General features: G+C 41.8%; 1 protein-coding gene across 6 annotated transcripts; it reads left to right on the top strand.

The window, feature by feature from the left end:
* Nucleotides 1-5875: 5875 nt before the first annotated feature.
* LOC123398584 (calmodulin-binding protein 60 D-like) lies at nucleotides 5876-11442 on the top strand. Of its 6 annotated transcripts, none has more exons than XM_045093037.1 (13): nucleotides 5876-5918; nucleotides 6020-6141; nucleotides 7052-7103; nucleotides 7192-7244; nucleotides 7390-7865; nucleotides 8622-8782; nucleotides 8975-9166; nucleotides 9851-10043; nucleotides 10115-10243; nucleotides 10340-10467; nucleotides 10557-10613; nucleotides 10691-10824; nucleotides 11102-11442. In XM_045093037.1, the coding sequence occupies exons 1-13, from the start codon at nucleotides 5907-5909 to the stop codon at nucleotides 11130-11132; spliced, it is 1740 nt and encodes a 579-aa protein (XP_044948972.1). In that variant the 5' UTR covers nucleotides 5876-5906; the 3' UTR covers nucleotides 11133-11442. The 6 variants fall into 6 exon arrangements, with proteins under 6 accessions (XP_044948972.1, XP_044948974.1, XP_044948975.1 ...); XM_045093039.1 differs by having other exon boundaries at nucleotides 10691-10769; XM_045093040.1 differs by having other exon boundaries at nucleotides 10691-10769; nucleotides 11105-11442.
* Nucleotides 11443-11700: the final 258 nt, after the last annotated feature.

Consider the following 11700-nt stretch of genomic DNA (forward strand, 5'->3'; position numbering starts at 1 on the left):
AAAAGAACAGAAAACGATGGAAGGGGAAAAATTGAGCCGAGTGTGGTTCTTCTGTTTTGTCTCTCATGCCTCAAACGGCACGTAGGAGACGAGGAGAAGCCAATGGCGAAGTGACAAGGATCGAAATAGACTAGTTTTTTTGGTGGCTTAAAAAAATAAGTTGCCTCCTCTCCAGTTTTTCTCATAAATCATCTCTCTTATTTATTGGGGCTTTTAGTTATGGAATAACTAATTTATAAGCCTTAAAAAAATTGAGAGCAGTTTATTTTTAAAGCTGAAGAGAGGTTGCTTATCTTTTAAGCCGCCCAAACCAACTAACCCTGAATATTGATCAGAGCTGTCTGGAGGTCAAGTACACTTAAAACAACAAACATCAAAGGTATTTGTTGTTGCAAATACGAGCAATTTATCGTAGGATTTTATTAAAAGAAAAAACTAGGATAAACATAACCACCATGATAAAGACGAAAGAAGGCAGGCAATATAGAGATGAGATGACAAAAGACATATGCACGTAGGATCTAGAAAAGAACATATGTGTAACCATTCTATATAGACAAGGTATTATATGAAGTGATGAGCAGAAACGAAACATATCTAGAAGAGATACTATAGCAAAAAGTTGCGGTAGGAACTGAATGAAGAAGAACATGAGTAGTAATGAGTTGCAGCAGCAGTAGGATTGGTGTTGGCGTTGTCGTTGGCCATGTTACCAGAGAGGTGGTCGACGTCGGGGAAGTAGTTGTCGTCCGGAAAAATCGTCGGTGTCCGTGATGAAAGCCAGTAGTCGCGCTGAGTGCTTCCCAAAAACCTTATCGCCCTTCTCACGTACAAGACTCGAAGAGACGGAGTTTCGGAGGCCTACTGTCCCGACGAACGGTGCACGCCGTAAGACGGGATGGGGAAGAACGTAGCAGCGGCACGGAGAAAGGAACCGGTGGCGAATGGGAACTTCTAATGCGTCGTCTCTGGAGAGGAGCGACCTCTCTTTTATAGGCCCAGGAGAAGGAGGCGAGATGCCAGCGACGGGATATGAAATGAACAGACAGCAGCGACGAAACTGCAGCGTTCGCTTTCAATATCCACTAGCAAAAACGTTCAGCTTCTCCGAATGGACTTTCGTATATCAGTCGTGCGTGGCAAAAAATTAGTGTGTTATGTTGATGTAATTCAAACATATTGAACGTTGATTCCAAATAATTGGAGATCTTGTGAATCGTGGAGACTTAAAAGTATGCAATATCCACACGGACACGAGCGTGACAGATCCATTGACAAAGCCTCTGCCATGAGAAAATCGTGAGCAATACTGATATGTCATTGGTGTTAGGGAACTTATGTAACTAGTTTATTGACTGCAAGTGGAAGACTGTTCGAAATATGCTCTAGAGGCAATAATAAAAATAATAATTATTTTCATGTTTATAGTTTTAAAATTTGTATGTTATAATTGGAGTGATTCTTGAATGAGAGATTAAGAGGAAAACTCAATGGCATGTGTAAAAACATAAACACCAAAAGTGATTCTTATACTCCCTTTGTCCCACAATATAAGATATTTTTGCAAGCTAAAAAAGCTTGCAAAAATGTCTTACATTGTGGGACGGAGGAAGTATGTTGCACATGGTATTGTTTTTCTCGTCGTGGACATTGTTAAAGTAACAAGGATGCCGACAATAATAAAAACACATTGTTGGTTGAACAATGGTGTCGGATAGACAAAACTTATAATATACTACAAGATCCAATTTTCACTTAATTGTCGGTATTATAATATTATGTGTTAACGTGTACTCACATTGTTAGACCATCATAATATCATAGACCCTCATACTGGATGGTTTCTTAGGGGTTGCCAAATATTTTTCGTAATAGGGAGATCATAAAGATAGCTTACAGGTATACAAGAAAACTATGTCAAGGAATTCGATGATTCGAGACTAAGTTTTGCTCCTCCGACGATGGAGATATATTCTTCAAGCCCACTCAGTATTACAATATCCCTTAACGTATGGCCAGACATTGTGACAATAATCATAAGGATACTAAAATACGACGAGAAAAGAGAACGAAACCAGTAACGAAGATAACTTGGTACAATATCGATAAAAGCCTCCCATGGGGTTTTCTAACGTATTGTGAAGCAAAGGGAAGTGTGTATGAAAACAAACGGCTCGCCAGATAAAGATCTTCATGTGTATGTGGGATTTAACATGGTTGTCCATATCCCGATGTTAGTTACTCCCTTCGTTTCTTTCGTTTCTTTATATAAGGTGTATTTGTTTTTTCATCAAATTCCACAATGTAGGTGCATTTCTTCTAATTCCTCGTAATTCCGTTGTTAGCCCTTTAAAGAAAGGAAAGTATATCTCCCCTGATTGCATGCATCTCTCTTGTAAATAGAAAAAAGAAAGTATCTCTCTCCTGATTGCATGTATCTCTTAATTTCTTAGCCTAAATGATTTGGTTGCAAATAATCAATGATTTAGCCAAGGTTAGTTTTTCCTAACATGTTGTACGATTATGTGCCTTGAACATCATGCCAAAAGTAATACACGTTACATAAAAGAATGGAGGGAGTATTGCTCAAAAGGTGTTTCGGATCATGTTGACATATTACCATACCTATAGGGATCTCTTATGAAGACTAGTGGTTTGTTAGAGAACTAGGATACCATAGGAGAATGAGATAAGGGCACGAAAAGTGTTCAGTATGGTTCCGAAAATGTTTCAGATAGATCCCAAAGTGTATTAAAGTGTCAGGGAATGTCTTTAAATTTTATGGAAGGTTTTTGAATATTCTGGTGGAGGGTCCTAGTGGGTTGTCCGGCCCTTTGGCTGATCCAAGTGGTAGGGCCACATTGTCCCCAAAGAGACCCTATAGTGGGCTGCACCAAGGAGGCCTAGATGGCAAGCGAGGAGGTAGAGTTCCAGCCTCCTTGTGTGCCTGCCCTTGGAGGGCTTACCCTTCATGGTATTTGCCCCTCACTTGCCCCCATAAATATATGGGAGGGATGCCTCAAGGACGGAAATCCTAAGGTTGCCACATCCCTACCCTATGCCACATCTCTCTATCTATCTCCTAGTTCTTTAACTAATCGCCGCTAGAACGTTCTCCCCTCTAATTCTCTTGGCGATATTTATCCTGGACGATGAAATGATGTTGAACTGCTAATTCACTATGCATGGATTCTGCAGAGGGCTTTCTAATATGACCCTCGGTAGATTGAGAAATTCTCATGGTTGGTTGGCTTACCCTACGTGCGGGGATCGGCGAATTGTTACCAAAATATTATTTTCCCCGTTGTGTTCTTGTTGACGACAATTATTTTCCTTGCATCTTCATGGTGATCATGGTTGTGATCATATAGCATTTTTTTACTAAGTAGTATGTTTTGAGCACCTCGACCTATAGAGGCCAAAGCGGTGGATAAAACTGTCAAGCAACATCCTCACAAGCATGGTGTCGGCAAGATGGCAACCACTGCCAGGGGAGGGAGGAGGTTGAGGGGACTTATTCCATCACCATGATACCGCATGCTCTTATATATGCCAAAACTACTGATAAAGCCAAACTACTAACACTCTCCCCAATATATTTTGATACCCAGATCATGTAACCACATCATCAAAAGCCTGCCATCGGCATGAGTGGAACCATTTCCCATGGGAGGGAGGAGGGCGAAGGACTTATTGCATCACCATGGTACCGCTACCACCTATAGAGCACGAAGTGAAGGATAAAGTCAAACTCCTTACACGTTGCTCAATAGATTTTGCCACCGAGGTCACGTAACCATGTCCTCACAAGCATGTCAGCAACCACTATCACGGATGGCAGGAGGATGAAGAGACTTATTTAATCAACATGATGTCGTCGACGCCTCAACATCGTCTCTAAGATACACAAACCAAAATCTACACAAGACATGAGTTTGCATCGAGCAAAAAGCATGGTTCCCCTCTACCTCTTGGAAGAACAACGTATGCAAAATGGGGACAATATACCTTGTCAGAGAAGAAGGGAAATCCCCACCCCTCTCTATTTTTGGAGTTGGAAGTGAGAAAACTAAAATGAGCAAAAAACATTTTAGACCACCGCACCACCGTTTTAAAATTGTACATGACTTTAGAAAACATAGGGCTATATTTTGATAAATAAACGAAGAACCTATAAATACAATGACATATCTCAAAACACACACATTAAATCTCCAAACACGTGTTCATGGACTGATGGACAACAGTAGGGAGGCTGGTCATCCAACCCAAGTCATTAAATCCAGACAGACCTAAAGGAAAAAAGGCACATGGGCTATGGAGAATACATGGTCCGACCTATTGTGGGTCAAGCAGACTGTCCGGACTATCCCAAAACCTTTTCCAAGTTTGGCTTTAGTTTGTGGAATTTCAGACAATCAAACTGGTCCGCCGACGTTTGAAATACCACATTAAATGGTAAAAGGTGTCCGGACCACTCACTTGGTATTTTAGAGGACAGTTTGATGCACCTTGCTAGCTGTTGTTGTTGTTGCTGCTGCTGCTGCTGCTCTAAGGCATTGTGTATGTTAATGTTGCAACATTCTATTAAAAGCTACAAGGGATAATAATGTGACCAGGTTGGCTAGGTTAAAAATGCATAGCTGCACGTATATACTTAGGCTCTCGAAACTGTTAAAAATTCTCAACAAAACAAAGTCATAGTTTTTTTGACGGAAAAGTATACTTTATTATAGAACAATGTCACAGTTAATCCAATAAGAGTAACTTAAATGGGGTGATCCATTTCGTCTATCGCCGTCCTTTTGGGTCCATACAGACAAAAGTGATGGGTCAACGCGCGGATCCATTGCCAAAACACGTCCATTTTGCGTTCGCGCAGACTCATTTCTAGCTCTAATTTGGGACCGAAATGCGTCGGCACGGACAAAAAGCGGACGTGCGCGCGTCCTCTCGGTATCTTCATGTGTCCGGCCTGACTCACTTGTCACACAAGCACCCACCTACGTATGTCTGTTTATTTAATTCGCTGGCTCATCCCACCCACCTTTCTCCTATTATTTTATTGTCACAGTGCTGCTGTCCACTTGCTTTTCGTTAGATGCATGTGTTGTTTCATTTTAAAAAGTAGACACGAACGCGAACGCAAACGGTACAAACGAATGAAAAATGAAAAAAATGGCTTTCCGTTTGAATCGACCTGTTGGAGTTGCACTAAAAAATACTCTTTCCCTGGAGAGCACTGTAGATTAAAAACCAGAGTTTGAGAACGGGGGAGAATAAGCAGGCAACATTCGAACCTCCCCTACCTTTTCGCGGAACTAGCTGCCGCGACGTCCGTCCGTCCGGCGGCGAGGAGGACACGGGCTGCAGGGCAGGTGCCATACACGTACCCCTCGCGCGAGCCCATTGCCCTGGGCTCTCCATATATTCTTCCCCACGAGGCCACGACCATTCGCCATCAGCTACCACTCCAGCACTCCACCACCACGCGCGCTTCCCCAACCCCTGAACCCCAGCACCCCCCGGCTACCACCGCCGGCCGTCGCCATTTCTCTCCACCTTTCGCGCTGCTAGCTATTCCACCGCCGCAGCCCGCAGGCAGCCCCCCCGTAACGTAAGCGCGTGATGGCGGCGCACAAGCGGCCGCTGGAGGCCGTCGCGGCGGAGCAGGAGGCGCCGCGCCCGCGGTCCCCGAGGAAGCGGCTGCGCCAGACGGTCCTCCTCGTGATGCGGCTGTGAGTGCCTCCCTCCCCCTCCCCTCCCCCCCAACCAGCCGCTGGCCTCCCCTAGTCTTTCACCGTGCACTCGGATGATGTCGGATTTGAACTCACTATTCGCGGTTGCTTCGCCCGGATCCGCGTCGCAGGGAGAGGAGGAGGGCGAGAGCGGCCACCGCCGGGCAGATGGCTCGCCAGGTTCCCCTCTCTCTCTCTCTCTCTCTCCGCATTTCGATTATGTTCCCTGGCGCCGGTAAATGACAGAGTTTGGCGGGTCTTGATCTGTTTTCGTGCGGCAGGCGCAGCTCGACAGGGCGAAGCTCTTCGTGTTCCTCATGCTGCTCGTCTCCCGCCTTTGCTCAGTGCAGAGGCTCCTTCAGCAGCTCCGCAGCCTACTCGCGGGGCAGCTTGGTGCTTTTAGGTACGCATATTTTGCTTTCTGCAACAGCACTGTCCATGTCAGAGTTGACATATCATCAACATTCAAATTCCCTCCTGAAACAGAGGGAGTAATATATACACTAGTACTGTATGAAAGAATAAAGGAGATGCACAGTTTAGGAAAGTAGCAACTCAAGTGCTGGCTTGCTTTTATGGGAGCCGCCATTTCTTCATTTCGTGTTTTGACCTTTTTATGGTTGATCCAAATTTGACCCTAGTTTATAATTTTTTTGGATCCAATAGGGTCGCGCGTCCTACCGTAATTTTTTCCTAGTTTCAGACACTGCGTCTTCGCATCTACCGCCGGGCACCTTGGTTGTAGGATTGTACAACTAGCGCCAACATGTTTGATGGTAGGGGTCCGTGCTGTTGATGTGGATAAGTTTCTTACCGCCAAGAACCTTGACGACAGGCTGTTATACCCTACCGCCAAGGACCATGGCGGTAGGAAAATGGTCAGATCCCGAAATTTTTACAAACTAGGATCAACTTCAAGAAAAGGATCAAAAAACGAAATTTTGCCAAAGTAAACAGCCATCCTTTTGTCGTTCTGACAAGATTGCTATAGGCAACATAACAACTTAAATTTTTGGAAATGGAAACTTGACAAGCATATATAGTACCATTTCAAGTTCAGATTCTTGAATTATATTCATGGAGTGTGAATAAATCATGGATTTTGTTCTTCGTCCACTAACCATAACCACATACGTAAAAAATTTGGATCTGCAAGGATTTAACCAGCATACTACCATTTCAAGTTCAGATTGCTCTAGGATTCTATCTGTTGAGTATTCAACTTTCGAGTGTTCTGGATGTGATGGATAAGTGCTTCCTTTGGTAATTAATTAATTTTACCTCTTGTTGTGTATTTTTTTTGTATCCAATAGATCTTTGACGGTATCCATACAAGATCCAATTCGATCAACTGTACAGACAGAGGTTGGTGTCTCGATCTTATCTGTGTAATATGCCTTTATCTCTATACATGCACTCTATCCTAACTCTTTTTTGCTATGTCATGAAATAGATGCAGGGACGAGAAGCAGCCTCCCTTCCTAATGGCATTTCTGAACCTCCCAGGTTTCTGCCATTTTATTTTTCCCACCGTTCATGTTTTTTGATTCATGTCATGATACTTACTGTCAAACTAAGTATTTTCTTTCTACATAATCTGGGAAAGTTTCCTTTTGTTACTGTCTCACTCTCATCTTATTTAAAAATTTAGGCACATGCGACAAGGTTTTCCTGAAACTGGAGGCAACACTCGAGTCAAGCTGGGCTTTGTCGGTGTTGACAGACCAGAAGATCCTCTTTACACTGGTTATCCAGTACAATGGATGAATAAAAAAGATGCTAAGGTAGCGGTATTTGAGAATGATAGGCAAATCACGCAGGGCGACCTTTCTAAATTGCAAATTGAGATTTTAGCAGTCCATGCTGAATTCTTTACCGAGCGAGGACAAGCAGACTTCACCAAAGAGGAATTCAACAAGCAGATATGTATACATAAGGGGAATGAGTCAGTCTTGACAACTGTTAATCTAGTAAATGGTGCAGCCTATATTGGTTCAGTCATATTTACAGAGAGCTCCCAGAGGAAAAGGTTAAGATTGACAGCACGAGCGAAAGGACAGGATCCCGCGGTCAGAGTTCAAGAAGCAATCACTGATCCTTTTGTTGTCAAAGTCGGCCGAAGTAAACGTGAGTATATCCAATTATCCATTCTGAACATGAAACCTTTTTAACTATATTACATGGAAATTTTAATACACTCTTTAATTTTTTTTCATTCTATGAAACGTTTACTGTTTAGATAGTTGGCAGAAGAACATGCTTGCTGATTTTAAGGGAAAAAATGTTAAAGAACACATCATATCTTTGAGAAACTTTTATGGCCTTTGTGCAATGACATTATTTTATCTGAAAATATGAAGTCTTAGCACTAAATGTTCTACTTTTAGAAGGGAATGTTCCGCCACAAAGTTTGGTTCAAAAAGGAGATGCTCAGGCGCCTTGCCTAGTGCATAAACGGAAGTCTGTAACTAGACGGGCCAAGCGAGAAATTGTCAACTCCAGCGAGAGATCGGGCCATATTGCACTGACAGCCTATGGTACTCAAATACATCATGATAGTGAAAACTGTATGACCGCCCAAGCGAAGGCCAATCACTTCGCATGTGCCTAGCGCTATTTTTAACCTGGCAAAGCTGTTTGAAGTACTGTCACTTAGATTTGGGAGTTGGGACCGTAATTTTCTTGGGTCATTACATATTTTATTTTGAGTTATGTATTAGGTCGTAGATTAATAATAAGCATGGTAGATCAGTTTATAATTTACCATGTACATTAATCCTTTCCTGAATACCATAATCATCAGATGCAATGGTAGCCAGAATGAACCAATTGCATATTAGCAATCTTGTCTTAACACATCCAATATTTTTTGTTTACTTTCAGAAAACAGAAAGAGTTATCCTCCATCTAAAGAAGAAGCGGTATACCGTTTGGAGAAGATTTCCCTAAAGGGGAAACATTGTACCCTCCTTGCTGAAAAGAATATTACTACGGTGAAGCAATTCATGCGTCATTATTACAGAGATGAATCTTGTCTCCAAAAGGTAAATATACAGTTATAATTATGTTTCTACAAGCTTCAGCGTTTCAATTTACCTGCACAATAATTGTCATGGATCGGAAATAAAATATCCCACATCTCCTAGGATTAACTTTGACTACATGTAATTCTATATGTATTCATGTGCACTACATGTAATTAAATGCTAAGTCAACTCTTTGTTTCTGGCAATTAGCTTCTTGACATGAAGGAGGATTGGAGTACCTTGATTAAACATGCCACCACGTCTGATCCTGGGGTTGAGATCTATTCTTTTATTGTTGTGGAAGAAAATACTGAACTCTTATTCAATGATTTCTACAATCTTGTTGGTATAATGATCAGGGGACGCTATTTTCATGTCAATGTCCTTGATCAGTTTCAGCAGGTATACTTTTAACACTGTTCCATTGCCATTGCAATTAGGCTGTTGATTCACTACGATAATAGTGTTCTGACAATTATCCTCAAAATGTTGTCACGGTTACGAGGTTTATAGCAAGATTTACATTTGGAAATTGGGTTGCTTCCTAATGTCATTGTGAATAGCTAACCTAACTTTGGCATTGCTAAACCGAAACAGGGTAAAATGGTGTTATTGTACGTATAGTTAGGACCAAGGCATGGATTCTAAATAAATTCTTATGTCGAGCCTCTGTTTTTACTGCAGAGTTTATTTTCACCTATATGTATATGCATTCGTGATGAAGTATGTGTTGTTATTCAATTTGTTTCCCCAATATCTAGAAACCTAGAAGAAATATATGGAGCAGTTGGATTGCCACCTTGCGGTGTTTCTGTGCCTGCACCGTGTAAACCCACTGAAACACAGTGGATTTAACGAAGGAGGATCTAACTGCTGCCCTAATACACTTAGTTGAAAATCTTTAAAACGATGAGGGAAAATATAAACACTATTATCACCAAAAGATGAGCTCAAGTATTCCTTTTTGATGATTAGAAGGTTTCAAAAAGGTCTGAGCATTGAAGCCTTTCTGTACACAAAACAATAAGCAAAAGCATATGCTTGCACATTATGACGGCGATGACAGAAATAAAACATTTTTTACAGATTAAAGTCAACAACTGGAAAATGTCCGCGTATAAGAAATTTGACGAGCGGGAGAACTCAGGGGGTCTTAACCCTGATTACTTCATGACCGATGGTGGCCCTGTCAGTGCATTGCCTCTGAACAATGATGCAGGTCCTTCCGTACAAGCTGGAACGCTGTGGCAATATCATAATGGCAAGGCTGCACAACACGGTGAATTTTAGTATATTGTTCCATTTCTGATCCTGGTCGCTACATGTTTATCTAAATTCAGCTGACTGCAGAAGTTGGAGATCGACATCCATTGAATGGGTTGTCACGGGCCGCAGTCCTATCAAACAATGACGTTGGCCCTTCAAGCCAAGAAACACTGCCGTTTCCACAGCACATGTATGAACAGACTGCGTATCAGGGTCAGTATCACACATCCTCTATACTTAAATTATTGCTTCATCGCGACTTTTTGTTGTTGCTGAATTCTGATAGTTTTGGGGATTAACTTACTGTAGGACCTGGTGAGCATGATCCTTCTGTGCCACAGAATGGAGCTCCTTACTCTCTGCATCAGGGAAATATCTTAAATGATCAGGGACCATTATCAGCACAGCCAACTATTCCATCCCACAATTTTTCACCAGTAAGAAAAGTTACATATGGCACAGGCACAATCAACAGTTCCATCCTGCATTTTTTCATTGACAACCTGAATTGTTTTGTGGATTGTAGGTTCGACAGGATGACATGATCGCAGATGCAAGTCAAAGTGGGTTTACTTCATTTGATGTATGTGTTCTTTTGAATAAGTATCTTTGCGCAGACTATGGCTTTAAGCTTTTTCCTTTGTTATTATGTCATGATAGTGTTTGTTCTTGCAGGTCGAGGAATGGCTGAATCTACCAATAGATGAGGCAGACCATGGAATTGTACCACCTAACAATGGTATGCAGTTTCGAAATTTCAGTACCCATGGGAACGACAACGAAAAGCCGATAATGTATGCAATTTTCAATGCCATAGCGATAACTTCTGTTGATATAAGCTCAGCTGCTAAATCATGGAGCTTGTGTTAGTATGATGCAATCATATTCAACAGCCTGAACTCTTCCCATTTCGATCTTGGATGATAGCAAATTGATGTTTGACTTCATAAAATCTAGAGTGTGTATGCTTGCCTGATGAATACCAAACTGTTGCTTAAAAGTTAAATTTGGGCCTGGATTTAAGATCTTCCTCTCGATCCGTGCGCTGATGTCGTGTTTCTTTCATTTCAGCAGAACTGCCGAATTCCAACATCCCATTTGACGGTGATGGACATGATGGTGGCAACCAGTGATAGATTAAACTTGAGAGACCACTGCAACAAGCTTAATTTGCTCCACTAGACCCATGATGGAGGTAGTCGGTGATTGAAGTATTCGGTGTGATTAAACATTTCGCGTGTACATATTATTCAGTGATTGCTTAATTTGCTATTGGTTGTAGTAGACATTTGGCTTGCATTCTTAAAAGCAATTCTTTGTGTAATCCTGTTAATCCATCCTTTCCTAAGTTGAGCAAATATTCATATTGCACAGCTTGCTTGGTGTAATATTGTTAATCCATCTTCTTCTAAGTTGAGTTTTTCCTATGTATGTTCACACATTTTCACTCGTACTATGTTGTGCATCATGAAATCCGAAAATTTGAACATGGTAAAATACACAGAAGAGAAGAGGAGAGAGAGAGAGAGAGAGAGAGCATGCTAGTTGTACTACAAGACTTCAGTTTCTTAAATACCACAGAGCTTCCATTCCTCCTACACCAAGCCCACATAGATCGACACAAGATACATCAGCGAAAGCAAGCAAGAACACAAGATACATCAGCTAGT

The sequence above is a fragment of the Hordeum vulgare genome, chromosome 5H (genome assembly GCF_904849725.1).
Source record: "Hordeum vulgare subsp. vulgare chromosome 5H, MorexV3_pseudomolecules_assembly, whole genome shotgun sequence".
Lineage (NCBI taxonomy): Eukaryota > Viridiplantae > Streptophyta > Magnoliopsida > Poales > Poaceae > Hordeum > Hordeum vulgare.